General features: G+C 34.8%; 1 protein-coding gene and 1 pseudogene across 1 annotated transcript; one reads left to right on the forward strand and one right to left on the reverse strand.

The window, feature by feature from the left end:
- Positions 1–5584: 5584 nt before the first annotated feature.
- On the forward strand, positions 5585–7200 carry LOC132169671 (protein ASPARTIC PROTEASE IN GUARD CELL 2-like; annotated as a pseudogene).
- A 3807-nt stretch (positions 7201–11007) lies between these two features.
- Positions 11008–15837, reverse strand: LOC132170945 (zinc finger CCCH domain-containing protein 48). Its single transcript, XM_059582105.2, has 7 exons — positions 14318–15837; positions 13030–13215; positions 12805–12909; positions 12279–12428; positions 11600–11779; positions 11359–11456; positions 11008–11269 (listed from the first exon to the last, which is right to left on the reverse strand). Exons 1-7 carry the CDS (start codon positions 14867–14869, stop codon positions 11128–11130), a joined length of 1413 nt encoding a protein of 470 aa, XP_059438088.2. The 5' UTR covers positions 14870–15837; the 3' UTR covers positions 11008–11127.
- Between the last annotated feature and the right edge of the window lie 321 nt (positions 15838–16158).

The following is a 16158-nucleotide window of genomic DNA, read 5'->3' on the forward strand; positions in this document are numbered from 1 at the left end:
TCAGAGATGTTTTATATTTGTAAATTATCACGATGTTGGTTGTGGTATGTTAGGTGTTATGTATAATGACATGTAAATAGGTAGTTTTGGTTTTTGGTTTGTTAGTTGCTAAGTTTAGTACAATGACATGCTGTTTTGCTATGTTGGTTGCTAAGATCAATACAATGACATGCTGTTTTGGTATGTTGGTTGCTAAGATTAGTACAATGTCATGCTGTTTTGGTATGTTGGTTGCTAAGTTTAGTACAATGGTTTAGTACAATGGTATGCTGTTTTGGTGTGTTGGTTGCTAAGTTTAGGATAATGGTATGCTGTTTTGGTATGTTGGTTGCTAAGTTTAGCACAATGACATATTTTGGTATGTTGGTTGCTAAGTTTAGTACAATGACATTTAATTGGTATGTACGTTGCTAAGTTTAGTACAATGACATGTAAATGTGTTTTGCTATGTTTTTGTGGTTTGTAATTGATGCCGAACTTTCGATGTTTGTTAGCAACAACTTGGGAATTTTTGATATATTGTTATTGTATGAGGATATTTGAATGTAATATACAGCTTTGGTATTATTTTTAGTATGTTGTGCTAGTATGAGGATATTTCAATGTAATTTACAGGTTTGGTATTATTTTTGGTATGTTGTGTTGGTATGAGGATATTTCAATGTAATGTAAAGCTTGAGAATTTTTGGTCTATTGTTTTGGTATGAGGATATTTCAATGTAATATACAGCTTTAGTATTATTTTTGGTATGAGGAAATTTGAATTTAATGTACAGCTTGGGAATTTTTGGTATATTGTTTTTGTATGAGGATATTTGAATGTAATATACAGCTTTGGTATTATTTTTGGTATGTTGTGTTGGTATGAGAATATTTGAATGTAATTTATAGCTTTGGTATTATTTTTGATATATTGTTTTTGTATGAGGATATTTGAATGTAATGTACAGCTTGAGAATTTTTGGTATATTGTTTTGGTATGAGGATATTTCAATGTAATGTACAGCTTGAGAATTTTTGGTTTATTGTTTTTGTATGAGGATATTTCAATGTAATGTACAACTTGGGAATTTTTTCGTTTATTGTTTTGGTATAAGAATATTTGAATGTAATATACAACTTTGGTATTATTTTTGGTATGTTGTGTTGGTATGAGGATATTTCAATGTAATGCAAAGTTTGGGAATTTTTGGTCTATTGTTTTGGTATGAGAATATTTCAATGTAATATACAGCTTTGGTATTATTTTTGGTATGAGAAAATTTGAATGTAATGTATAGCTTGGGAATTTTTGGTATATTGTATTGGTATAAGGATATTTCAATGTAATATACAGTTTTGACATTATTTTTGGTATGTTGTGTTGGTATGAGGATATTTGAATGTAATTTACAGCTTTGGTATTATTTTTAGTATATTATTTTTGTATGAGGATATTTGAATGTAATGTACAGTTTGAGAATTTTTGGTATATTGTTTTGGTATGAGGATATTTCAATGTAATATACAGCTTTGGTATTATTTTTGGTATATTGTTTTTGTATGAGTATCTTTAATCAAATTTATAGCTTTCGTATTTTTGGTATGTTGTTTTGGTTTGAGGATCTTTATTGAAAGGTGTTGAACACAATAAGGTCTTCAACACAATCTCGCGTACTACATACTCGTTGGAAGGTCTTGAACACACCTCCCCCCGGTCTTCAACGCAATAATGCAAGATAAATCGCACTTGGGACTAATTGAGTTAAACTAGGGTTTAGGTCTAATTTAGGGTTTACGGTTTAACCCTAAACCCTTAAACTAAACAAATCCCACATGGGACTAATGGAATTGGCAAATTCGTGATCCAACATAGGGACTAATACCTTTAAACAAAATAACTCCAATTAAATAATTCCTAATTTATGGAAACCTTCTAAGGTTTAGCTTATACGTTTAGTGTGCAACACATGGCAACAACATATTGCTCATAACCCAAAAAATAAAAAATAAAAAAAAGAAAAAATCCTTCAAACAACACATATTGGCTAAGATTAGTGTCACAACACATGACACTAATGTATTTAAAGTAAACAAATCCCACATGGGACTAATGGATTCATGATCCAACATATCGACTAATGTCTTTAACAAAATAACTCCACATACGACTACATAGTTCTACCATACTACACCTTGGTAAATATATTAACATATCACAAAACCACAACAAAAAACTACAACACGATCCACCAGCTCCACCATGACGACCAACCTCAAGATAGCATCACACGACCTAATTTGCAGACATGGTGACCATTGGGAATGTATCCAAAGAACAACATGAATAATGCACACATAATTATGATTCATGAACACACAATGATTGTAAGGTAATTCTTCTTCATTGCATTCATCTTTATGTCCACAATCTCGAGTTGTTTACGATACTGTGATATCTCATTCAGCAGTTGTTCCTTTATATGCCGAGCTTCACTCTCCATTTCTGCCTTCAACTGCACAGTTTTTTTCTCATGTTTTGCTCTCACCTTCCTAACTTCAACTTCAACCAATGTTTCATATCGTTTCGCTTGAGCCTCCAAATATTCATGCCTTTGATGCAAACGATGTACCACCTTATTAACAAAGGAGCACATTTTAGGATCAAGTCATTCAAAGAAACCACAGTCTTGGTTAATCTACAAAACACATTACAACTAACAATTACCATCCAAAATTAATTGAATAAACTAAACAAAAGCAGTAAACAATGACAGTTCATATATTGATTACATAAAATATCAAGTACTTGCCTTCCAGTTTTCACAAATCACAAACCTCCTTCCAAAGTTTTTCTTAGTGTTGGCTGTTTTGACAATAGTTGGCCGCTCGCAGAAATAAACGCGCTGCACCGCAGATGAACCATTGCTATGAGCTGAACCAAAAGAGCTTGCACCTTCATTTGAGGTATCCATTCTACATGATATAGTAATACATAATTAGTCCGCTTCCACATTTGTTTTATTGTTGATCACATTTCAAAGGGGTAATAATGCATGCATGTGGCCAAGGTATTCTGAAACTTACGCTATTCTTTTTTTAGCAAAATAATTAGAGAAAGAGAAGAGTGGAAGAAGCTTATTTCAGGCTGAGCTTCGGGCTTATACTGTTCAGCTTTGTCTGCTCCTCTCCTTATTTAATTAATTACGTAGCATTTTATTAACTACTACCTCAAACCATAGAAAATAACCACAGCCAACCAAGCTACAAGTGCTTACAACTGTTCACTACACAGTTAATTCATCCATTAATCGTTGTAGCATGAAAAAGTAATGTTTATTGGAAGCTAAACCATAATAAAGAAGAATAAATAAGAGGCATATAATATTCTCCTAAACAACAACAACTCTAAACAATATTCCAACAAAACCCCCAATTTTTTCTCTACACAAAGCCCTAAAACATTAGATGGTCTAATATTTTGAAATTGGGGCATACCTCATAAGAAATGGCGAAGAGGGGAGATGGCGAACAAATCTTTTAGAGTTCGTTGCTGTCGCTGGGCTAGGAGCATGAGATTTTGGAATCCCTTCTTCACCTTGCCGTGCTTCAGCGTGTGGGTTTGTTGGAGTGAAAAGGACGACCAACGTGTGTGGGTGGGGTTCAAAAGGGGAGGGTCATCATGTAATAAAGCCATTAAGTTAGATTGATGGCAAAATTGGAAGATAATGGGTAAAAAAGTCACGTGAGAAGCACGTGGGGTGAGTTCCGTCCATTTAGACGGAAAAATTTAACGGAGGGTTTAAATTGCTAATTTTTGAAACTTCAGGGGGGTAGATTGCCAATTTTTGAACTTTGGGGTTAAAATTGATAATTTTTGAAACTTCAGTGGGGTAGATCACCAATTTTTAAACTTTTAGGTTAAAAGTTCAAAACCCCTGAAACTTCATAGGGTAAACTGCATTTTTCCTAAGAAATAAAAGAGAAGAAAGTAGAATCCATGCATTGGTGGGGCTAGCAAAACAAACAAAGAAGAACATGGGCCCACAGTAAAATAAGAAAACAAAAGGCATTATTCTCCCTAAAAGACATTGGACACCGCAAGCCACACTGGAGGTCAAGACCGACTTCAATATATAAGAGGATTCTTATGTTTTTCTGAGAGAGGGTGCGCTGCGGGAGAGCCACAGTGCACCGCAAGAGGATCGGGCCACAGAGCGTCGTTTGTGCGCTGTAGAGAGCAGGCAAAAAAAAAAAGAAGGAGGGGTTGCTAGGGTCGAAATTGGAGAGAATAGGAGCAAAAAGGCTAAGGCTTTCTAGTTTTTGGTGGCTTTCAATTTGAATTTTCTCATTGTAAGTTTCTCAATTTCTATGGATTCCCATTTGGTTGTATTTTCTCTCAATTCCATGAGAGGCTAAATCCCCAACTAAGGTTGAGGATGAAGCCTCACAAATGATTAGCAACGGAAAATTTTCATGTAAATTGATATTTCCCATTGATAAAAATTGTATTTCTCATTGTTTTATTTCTATTTCAATTAATTGCGATCACTTTTAATTGACTGCTTGTTTTATTTGTTAAATATTGGATATCCATTGTCATTTGTTCGACGGAGACATCGGATCATTTGGTTTAATTTGGATATCCCTTATGATTTGTGCAAAGCACGGATACATTTGATGATTTAAATTAAATTGGGTATCCTTTGTGATTTGTACAAAGAACGGATACTTTCGATGATTTGATTCATTTATTGTGTAAAAATAGAACATACATAAAATGTGTCATTGAAGACTTTGGAAAATATTGATGAACATGAAAGTTGTTGCTATGAGTTTATGAGGGCTGATTCCAAAAGCCTTAGTATTTTATCTTTTGATTATTTTATTTTGTTTCAGTTCATGTTTGTTTATTTCAATTTAAAAAATCACACAACTTTTGGAATTAGGTTAAAATTCAATCGATTTAGATAGAAAATTCTTTACATGAACACAATTCCTTGTGGATTCGACCTCGCACTTGCAGAAGCTATATTGCAAATGACTCATGTACTTGCGAGTACTTTTAAAACTCACAACATTCCAGTTGAGAATTGAGTATATTTTCATAAGATTCTTGTTCTCTACGTTGTAAAAAAGCTTTGACCCAAAATTTGTCTTTTAATTTTATGAATTCTAAACATTTCTACAAAAGTTCAAAGGAACCCTTTTGGGAGGAAATTTTTTTTATTGTTACCTCAATAACATACCACATTTTAATATGTAGCATTTTTCAAGCATTTTGATGCTTAAAATTGGCATAAATTACGTAATCTGAGAACATACAATTTTTTTAAAAATAATAATAATAATTGTAAGCTATCCCGACCATCCTCTACAATTTTAAAGAAATAGTAGATTCTGAAATCATGCAATTTTGGCATTTTTTTTGTAGTGGAAACCTCCCCCCCCCCCCCCCCCCCCCCCCCCAAAAAAAAAAAAAAAATTGCTTGTTCCGTGCATGCTTCTTCTTCTCATTCACGCATGCAATTTTTTAGCTATTTCTCTCTAATATGAACCTTAAACTAAAGTCAGTATAATAGAGTATCATATAATGCATGAAAACATGACAGTGAAGCATTGGGCATTGAACGCAAGGTGCATTAATTCTAACAACTCAAGTAGGTTGATATGATAGAAAAATAGCAAAAGAAGTGCATGACTGAGAAAAATAACCAAGCACGGAAGAAGCACATTTTATCATTTTATGTTTTATTTCCTTCATGTGTGTAGCTGTTAGTTTGGAATCCTTATTGGAGTGCGGGAGAGGAAATGAAATAAGCTTTGAAAATTATTATTAGTGTTGATGTGTGAGAGAGAGAGAGATGTCATGCAGTAATATTATTAGACTACGTTTGCTTTTTCCTCTCAAACCTCTCCATCTCTCTCTCTCAAAACATGCATCTCGATCGTATAAAGCCTTTGATTTGATCTATAATTGTTCAACCATATTAATCCCACTAAAGAAGACTTTTATGTTCTTTGAAATCATCTAGGAATTGTGTTGCAGCCAGTACTTCTGCTCAGTAACAATGCTAGTGGTGATAATATTGGTTCCCTTAACTACCATGGTCTCCTCCTCCCCTTTCCCTCCCAGGCCCTCCTCATACTCATCAGCAAACACAACCACCACCCAATCCACTTTCATGTCTGTGGTGATTTCCCCTCGACCAGTTGGAGTTGGAGTATATTTTATTCAAATAGAGGTGGGTACTCCTCCGGTCAACCAATATATGGTTATACACACGGGTAGTGACCTTACATGGTTTCAGTGTAAACCCTTTAATTGTTTTCAATCGACAGGCCTTGTATTCGACCCATTCACTTCCACTTCCTTATCAGTGGTTTCGGCCAGTACTACTGCTCAATAACAATGCTGGTGGTGATAATATTGGTTCCCTTAACTACCATGGCCTCCTCCTCCCCTTTCACTCCCAAACCCTCTTCATACTCATTAGCAAACACAACCGCCACCCAATCCACTTTCATGTCTGGGGTGATTTCCCTCCGACCTTTTGGAGCTGGAGTATATTTTATTCAAATAGAGGTGGGTACTCCTCCAGTCAGCCAATATATGGTTATAGACACGGGTAGTGACCTTACATTGTTTTAGTGTAAACCCTGTAATTGTTTTCAATCGCCAGGTCTTGTATTCGACACACTTACTTCCACTTCCTTATCAGTGGTGCCTTGTGATTCTGCAGCCTGTAATCACCTTGGTTGCAACAACAGTCAGTGTCAGTACAAGGTGGACTACATGGATGGATCCTTCACGAAAGGCGTGCTTGTACTTGAAAAACTCATGTTTGGAGGCATTGGTGTTCTGGATGTGTTTTTTGGGTGCATGCACTCAAATCATGGCTTGGTGACTAGAGCCGATGGCCTTTGAGATGGGCCATTGTCATTGCTAACTCAGCTTCGGCTACATGGATTGGTTGACATCTTCAACTATTGCTTGTCGCAAGGTATGGTTTTTGGGTCACTAGGTTGGTTGAATTTCAGCGTTACAGGTGCATTGCAACATGCGGTAACCGCATCCCCTTGCCCCCCAACCCAAACACACCGACCTTTTATTATGTCGGCCTCTTGGGCATAGGGATTGAAGACATGCGACTGCCAATCCCGAAAACAATCTCAAAAGGAAAAAAAAAAAAAGGGTTTAGGGGTGTTGGGTGGTATTAGGCTCTCTCAACCTCAAAAGCTAGCTCTAGAGGTGAACACTTATCAACTGACCACCAACCCCTTTCACAACCGATGTGGAATAACCCCAACAATCTCCCCATCACATATTGGTCCTTGGGTCGGAACAGAGACAACCCGTTTCTCCCATAGACTGTTGAGCCGAGACTTGTTGGTTGAACCTGGGGTTTGATACTAGTGTTGGGTGCAATGGTGGAGCCAGAATTTTGGTTTCAGGGGGTCAAAAAATTTTTTTTTTTAATGAATGAAAAAAAAAATTAATAATTGTTTAAAATATATAAATGTAACCTACAATTTATTTTCTAATGCCTAGAGTTAATTTATTCAATTGTCTTCGGATTTGGTATCTATCACTAGGATGGTAATGAGCATTTTTTTTTTTTTTTTTTAGGAACGATCATCTACTGACATATTTGTTAAAAATATCTCGACACGAGCTCTTTTAGAATTTAATTGAAGCTCAATTGAACCATTGGTGTTCTTCATATCTTAAGTAACTACAATTATATATTTTATACAACTAAAAATTGTAAAAAAATTAATTTAATTGAGAAATCTAAATATAAAATCTTAATCAATATAAAAGTTTAATTGGGTACCTTAAATTTTTTTAAAAAGAGAAATTGTTAAAAGAAAATTGATTTGAATTGTTGGGCGGCTTGAAGAAAAAAAAAATTAGCATACTGAAAAAATGGCTTCAGAGTTTAGAGTTTTGTAGAAGTTTAAATTGCATTTCACAATTGTATTTTTTGCTATCAATGCCCTTTGTTTATTGCTGGACTTTCCTTCTCGATTGAAACCTTATATACTTTAGGCTTTTATTTTTAAAGTTGCCTTAATTATTATTATTATTATTTTTTTGTGTGCAAGTAACGTTGCTTAAGTTTTTTTATTTATTATTTATTATTTATTTTATTAATTAGTTGATTTGGACTTTGGAAAGCCTTCTGGAATTTGATTTCTCAACCAAATCTACTGACGGGTTAAAAGAAATAAATAGTGTGGGATGCAGGCATTAAGGTTTCTTTAGGTTTAGGTCCATAAAGAGTCAAACAGCAAAACTATAGGCTTTTTGTTATTATTATTAGTTCAAAATTGTAGGCTTAACGTGTGGTAAAAAAAAAATTCAAACAATAAAAACTTAATAAAACGGTGTGTTTAATAAAAGGGTATCCTGTGTCAATTGTCATTGTCTTCTTCCCTTTCCTTTCCTCTGGACTAAACCCAAAGGTTGAAAGGTAGAAATTATGGCAGAAAAAATTTAGAACATCCTGGTGCTTTTTGATTCGTATGCCTCTGATGTGGTTGTTGATTACCCCTGATGCATGGCTGTAGGTGGGCAACTATAAAATTTGAAGGATTTTTAACTTAGATAAGAAAAAGTTTTGGGGGTTCTGTGTTGCGAAAATTTTAATAACTCGCAAGTGCACGAATCGTTTGCAGTGAAAAGATTACAAGTGGGAGGTCGATCCCACAAAACTTAAGTCTAAATCAATTTAATCTTAACCTAATTCCAAAAGAGGTTTGAATTTTGATTTTTGAAAGTAAAACAAAGCATAGCAAAAGATAAAATACTAAGGTTGTGGAATTCACACTTACTAAATCATAGCAACACAACTCATGTTCATCAATATTATCCAAAGTTCTCACAATAAAATTTTAGGTATGTTTTACTTTCGCTTCAAAGAGTTAATCCAAACCATCCCATATATCCATTCTTTTACACAAATCACAAAAGAAATCTAATTTAAATCAAATCATCAAATGTATTCGTAAATCACAGTAAGATATCCAATTTAAATCAAAACATCAATTGTATCCGTAGAACAAATCACAGGGGATATCCAATTTTTTTATGAATTAAAAACCAAGCAACCAATTATATGAAATTATATCAAATCATCAAATGTATCATTAAATCACAAAAGATATACAAGAATCATTTCACGAATTGATTACAAGTAAAACAATTGAAATAAAAACTCAATAAAATTGGATAACATTAACTTATATGAACACAATGTTGCTCTTCATTGATGATGCTTCATCCCCAACCTTAGTTGATAATTTAGCTCCACATGATTATTGAAAATAAAACCTAAACTTAAAGAAAAACTAAGCTAAAAGAGAGAAAAGCTGTGGATTAAAATTGTCTCATTTTCTTGAAGGCTTAGAGGTCTATTTATAAGGCTTAGGAGAGTCCTAGGAGCCCTTATAATTCCAGAAAATCTTGCTTCAATCTCCTAGTCAAATTAGGAAGCAATCTTAGTACAAATTGGAATAAGATTCGTCCAGATTTGTGTTATTTTATTGTGGGACAATTTTGGCTCGCAAACGTCAAAATTAGGAAAATCCTATTTCACAGTAATTTGTATTATTTTGAGTTAGCTTTTCCAATGCCACTGGTTTCACCTTATTCTGATACTTGAGTGAAAAGTTATGATCAAAATACTAAGACATAATAATTTGCATTTTTTTTTTCCCTTTAAAGCCGCAGTTTTCCTTTAACAACCTACAAAACACTAAAAACACATAACTAATACAAAACATTAGATTAAGACACAGTTAAATGATTAACAAATGTAAATTAAAGAGCTCAAATATACAATGTTTGGCACTCATCATTCTGCTCCTGGTTGGGTGGTCTTAAGCATGTCTTAACCCCAAAAGCTCGTTCAAGAGGTGAAACTTTCCTTCACACTTAGAAACTAACCACTAGCCCCTTTTACGACTGATGTGGGATAATCTCAACAATCTCCTTCACCCATCGGGTCCTGGGACGGAGCATAGACAACCTGTTTCTCTTGTGTGTATTATTGGGTCGAGACTTATTGGTTGAACCTAGAATCTAGGCTCTGACACCAATTTTTGGAAAATTAATACCTTTGAAGAGTCCTTTTGTGAGATATAATATAGCATGTTGAGACACCGCACAACCCAAATTAATTACAAAATGATCCTTTCCCTTTAGGTTATTTGTTAGTGTAGTCATTTTGTTTAGCAGACCCTTCAAAGCCCTGAGACATCACACATGCACAGCTAATTGGATTAAATAAGCGAATGATGGAAGAAAACAAGGGACGGTTGAGATTCAAATGATCAAAAATTAGAAAGAGCATGAGTGACACGTGGATAGCACTAAGGAATAGTGTTAGTGGGTGAAAGGTTAAAGGCATCAGGAGAAATCTAACGGTTCAAATGTCAGACTGCGTAAGTGGGATTACACGTGTAATTTGGTGGGTTAAGCATCTGGTAGTTGTACAACGCGAGCTGCTTGGGGAATGGTCCTGTGTATCTATGCATGAGCAACAATCTAAGATTTTTTTTATTTTTTATATTTTTTTAGTTAGCAATACGAAGGAAGGATAAGGGGAGAGGAAATAATCTCACATTTGTTTATTCAAACATGGGCCCAAAAGATTAGGAAGTTTAGTTATTTCTCAACTAGAGAATTCTCAGCTAATGGGCCTAAAGGGCCAAACCTCAACCATGATTTCTTGTAATGGTTGGGCTTGAAAGCATTTCGTCAGCTTCAACTATGGCCCATCATTTCTTTATATTAAAAATAAAAAATGTTCAAATGTTGAGGTTTGGAATCTTTATAAAGACTGAGTAATAATATAGAAAACAACTCGGGACCCGTATATTCGTGGTGGTCACGTGGCTTTGTGATTTTCATAGAATTAAGATTTATTGTATTATTGCCATCAAAGAAAATTATAAGAGAGAGTAGAGTATCCTCCCTCACGTGCATTCACGGTTAAATGGATAATAAACTGAACGACTAAATAGAAGAAAAATACAATTCTATTATATTATATTCCTCATCGTAAAAGGGTTATTACAAAATTTTGTACATTTAATCAACTAATGAGTAACTGTTCAAACAAAAAGACAGCAAATCTGCTGCTACTCCTTGGATTTTGGTAACCACCTCCACGCCGTGACCAAACCAGTTTGATCCCCAGTAAAAAAAAGTCCGAGTCCCTTTGGACCATGTAGGATAACTTTAACTTCTTGTTTGGCAAATAATCTGCCCCCATCATCGAATCTACAACAACAATAACAATTCACTGCCAACTGGAAAAGGTAAAGAAAGAGAATTTGAATCATGAATGAAAGAGGGTTTAGCGTACTCACGATGGCATTTCATACAACTGGACAGAATTGTTATTACAAGAGCAATACAAGGTTGGTTTGCCATTCCCATCCCTCATCCCGCAGAAAGCAACAACACCCTATTACACAAATTATGAAATTGGGTCCGTTAGTAGAATACTTCAACTACTATCAAAAACTTTTAGCAAAAGAAAAAATGAAGACCAAGCAACAAATGCGCGTAAATATACAATTTAAGGATTGTGGTGCTTCAATAACTTACGTGTTCCTCAACGTGTGTATAGATTGCTTCCACGTGGCCCTCTTCATTCATAGCCCAAGCCTTTACTGTCCGGTCCAAAGAACCGGATAACAGATAATCCTCCCAACAAATAAGGGACGTCACAGTATCGGCATGACCATCCAGTGTCATAACACACTCTAAAGTTTTATGATCCCAAACCTATTAACACGAAATAGAGATAATATGAAGAGTGATAAAAGAAACAGTCAAGCAATTACTTATATCAACATTAAGTCAAATAGCTTTATCAAAATATTTTGCAAATGTTTACATAGTGAACCTCAATTAATCAAGTGAAGGAACACAATCATGATAGTCTCAATTGCTTCAAGTCCGAAAAATAATGGAATGATATAATTGCTTACACTATCTATGTTGCAAAGAAGATAAAAGTAATCAAATAACATACAATTAATAAATAAATAAAGACACAAGGTCAGAGCACCAAGAACACTCAGTTAGAAGTAAATCTGACTTTTATGCTTGAAGCATCCAGAACAACTAAAAAGTAGTTCAATTTGCAGCTACCATAAGAGAAGAGAAAGAAGCAAAATACCATCATTTTTTTAATAAAAATCAGAAGTGTCTCATCAAATCACTACTAATGAGAACAAAAGTTATAAGCGCAATTATTTATCTTCATCATGTACAAACTTACCCTTATTGTGTGGTCCTTAGAACCTGAATACAACCGCTCGCGTCCAACAGTTAAAGATACTACGTCTGATGTGTGTCCTTTAAGAGATGCGATGGGTTGGAAAGGGGAATTAGTTTCAGTAGTGCACTTCCACGCTAAAATAACACCATCCTGCGGTTACAAGTAATAATGAACCCTTTTAGAATTCAATAATACAAATATGAAAAGTGCTGCAGAAGAATAGTGTGAAAAGTAAAGAGACGATAAATAAGGTGGTCAATCTTGCATGAATATCTAGGCACTACAGAGAATACAACCAAGAGACTCAAAATCCAAATCTAATTTGGTTTCGAGCATTATCATGATATTAGGTGATTTATGAAATTGCTTTGCATAACATGAGTTACGTTGTTTCTCAAACAACAAAATAGATTTAACATTTATAATTAAAAAAAAATTAATCCCAAAAAACAAAAAAGTCAAAACCACTAACAAAATCAAATCTGATCGAGAATTTTAAGAAAGCAAATGTTAATATAGTGATTACCTGGCCTCCAGCAAAAAGCGTAATATCATCAGTTGTTGCCATGGCGTACACTTGACCAATCGGTCCATTGAGATCATATTCGGCACCTAACTCAGTGTTCAATGCCTGCAAACATCATCAAAAATGCTAGATTGAGCATAGATATCAAGCAATCATACAAAATATTAACAACTATAAGAAAATTAAAACAATAACAAAGCAAAACATATTGAGGGTATAGCTTACCTTAACAACATTAGGCATGCCAATGAACACCCAAACAGCTTCACTAATCATTGATCCTATATCGGCACCGAGTTCAATGACTTGAGCACATTGTCCTGTATGACAATCCCAAATCCGAACTGTTCTGTCACTGCTGCCTGTGTAAAGCTTGTTGTTTTTTTCAGGAAGTGCAATCCCTGTGACTGCCTGTTATCATAAAAGTCATAAATAAGGATTCTAAAAGATATTCAATAAAAACCAAACAAATATACAGATTACATATACTCTATTTGTGGAGAAAAGATACAAAAGAAAGTAAAAAAACTCGCATGGAATGTTTTTATAGTTAGACCAGCTATCCCCGGCATTTCAATAGAACACACAAGAAACACAATATTAACACAGCCTTTACAGTCATGAGAATTAGTTGTTAATAAAAGTCTTGAAAAAAGGTAATGATTTTACGTCAATAAATAGATTACAAATACTTAAAAGTTAAATCCAATTTTTACGCAAGCACTGTACCCAAATAGAATAATCTCTCCATTTTATGGAGTATTTTATCTTCTTCAACATTATACTATAATATCTAGCTAATACCAAGAGTACTTTTTCTTTTCTTTTCTTTTCTTTTCTATTTCTATTTTTGATAAGTCCAGTAAACATCATTCAAGAATATTAAATATAAATCGAAGAACATTATTAACCAGCATTAAGAGTGCATTAGAACTTTTTGTTATATGCCTAGAATGTTTCTTCCATATTTTATGACATCTTCTTTATCCATTTTATTTCTTCTCCGGCTTTCCTTTTTTTTCGAATGCATGCTTTTCTAACTACAGCAATCATGTAGACAGTACAACCATACTTGTTTTTACGCCTCCTATGGTGTTTAAGATGAAAAAATTCTGCTTTCGAATGCTACTACTATTTCACACAGCCCCACAACAGCCCAAATTGTGGCTATTTCAAGCTATCTTCCCAATTTGCGCTTCTACAATTAACAACCCTCTAATGATTCAACTAAGATGTTATATCAACTGGAAATTTGAAAGTCAAATATGCAAGTAAAAGCAATATAACCTTCTGTTTTTTTCACATAAACTAAAATTGCTTATACAATTTTAGGTCATTGTAACATTCAAATACTAGAACAAACACATATCACTAAGCATAATCATAATGTCGAAATTGCAGATTAAAAGTTTGGATAATTTATTCAAAAATATTAAAAATCTTTAATTTTTGAATGTTTTCTCCATGACAAAGCATAATACAAAAGGAAAAGGAACAATTAACACAGTGCTACCTTTGTGTGCCCTTGAAGCCGAGCCAAGATCGATAACCCATCCGCATGAAACCAGGAATGCAGAGACTGACACTTATTGCCATCTATGCAGTTGCCATGCACCCAGGATTGACAAACATTTTGCTTAAGAACATCTTCAGATTTCTTAAGAACATCTTCAGATTTCGTAAGAACATCTTCTGTACTGTTGGAACCACTCTCCTCATTCTTCAAAGCTAAGTTCTTAGAAGTTCCCCTTTTGCAGTCTTTAGAACCAGCATCTTCTCGGGAATTTTCAACAGTAGTTTCCAAGAACCTTTTCAAAACCAATTTGTTCTTGGTCCTAATATAATTGGAATTCTTTGTAGGGAGATCCTGCTGATTAGATGACTCCAAGTAGGACCCTTTCTTTGCACATGTGACTGGTAGTTCACTGTGAAGGAACCTACATGGGTTCCTGAGGCATTTACCATTACGCCAGAAGATGCAAACAGATTTGTTGTGAGAAATATCTGAAGGTTTTCTTCCCAGGCGATCAAAAACATAAGGCTTTCTTGCTGTCTTGACGTCCATCTATGAAACAAAAATACATGAAACGAAAGAATGAACAAACTGATCCACATAGTTGCGATTCAAAACAAAACAAATATGTGTCTTCCATTGCAGAAGATCCAAAACAATCAGCAGACTGAGCAAACTGATTCACATAGAAGTCCTCCGCAGAAGATCAAAATCAATCAGCGGCCTTCAGTTCAGTAAAACCCCTCAAATCCGCATTCACCAAATTGGGCAAACTCAAAAGATATTATTGAAGAAAGTAAAACCAATATCCTTCATAATTTCACGCTTAGGGTTTCATATCCCGAGCTTAAACAAATCCTTGAGCTGAAAATTTTCTCCAAAGTCCAATCAAACTGAGTAAACCCCTCTGGAATAAAGCCCTAATTGATCCACTTCAAGTTTTAGGGCTTAATTTCCCAGATTTCGTCAAACCCTACCTTGAAAATTTCGAAACTCCGATCAAACAGGCAGTAAACGTTAGAGCTGAAAATTTTTCCAACTTTCCAAAGTCCAATCAAACTGAGTAAACCCCTCTGGAATAAAGCCCTAATTGATCCGTTTCAAGTTTTAGGGTTTAATTTCGCAGATTTCATCAAACCCTTCCTCGAAAATTTCGAAACTCCGATCAAACAGACAGAGTAAACCTTACATATCTAGAAAACTCCAAACCCCATAAAAGGATACATAATAACTGACTAATTTTTCCCTAAATTCCGATCAACCCGAGAATAAAAAAAGATCTGTTAACGGCGCACAATCAAGGGGTTCGGCGTTTCCGCAAGTTTATTGCAGATAGAAAATATCACAGGACAAGCAAACCCTAAATATAAAAACCTAAGAAAATAAAACCCTAGCAAAACTTGGAGTTCCATAGGCGGGCAAGCAAACCTGAGACAGTGAGAGGAGCCGATCACTGAGAGAGCGAGAGAGGCCGACCGCACCAAAGAGAGAGAGTGTTTTCAGAGAAAGTGAGAAAGAGCGTTTCAATGACAATAAGAAGGATCGGAGTTTTGGCACCAACTGGAGGTACGTACATATATATACAGGGAAGAGGGGTATTATTGGAAAGATTTTCCAATCCGAACCTTACGGACCAAGCTTCTATAAAGGCACGTAAGCCGAAATTTTAGGGAAAACACTTTTTTAAAAAAACTAGCGGTTGTATTGGCGTGCAAATTCTTTTCCCTGTATTTCGTAACATATCCGTAGTCGGTAATCCGACATTTTAGGGAAAGATAAGCTTTGTGCTGAAAACTGGCCGTTGCTAATTCGAATTCTCCAAACTTTTTTTTTTCTCACGC

The sequence above is a fragment of the Corylus avellana genome, chromosome 1, assembly GCF_965113065.1.
Source record: "Corylus avellana chromosome 1, dhCorAvel1.hap1.2, whole genome shotgun sequence".
In the NCBI taxonomy this organism is placed as follows: domain Eukaryota; kingdom Viridiplantae; phylum Streptophyta; class Magnoliopsida; order Fagales; family Betulaceae; genus Corylus; species Corylus avellana.

Bases quoted from the DNA above. Each gene is read 5' to 3' on its own strand.
- LOC132170945 (XM_059582105.2), bottom strand. From the start codon at position 14,869: ATGGACGTCAAGACAGCAAGAAAGCCTTATGTTTTTGATCGCCTGGGA. The intron at 12,910-13,029 runs GTAAGCTATACC...TGATGTTTGCAG, and splicing joins GCATGCCTAATGTTGTTAAG to GCATTGAACACTGAGTTAGG. The intron at 11,270-11,358 runs GTGAGTACGCTA...TTGTTGTTGTAG, and splicing joins CAGTTGTATGAAATGCCATC to ATTCGATGATGGGGGCAGAT.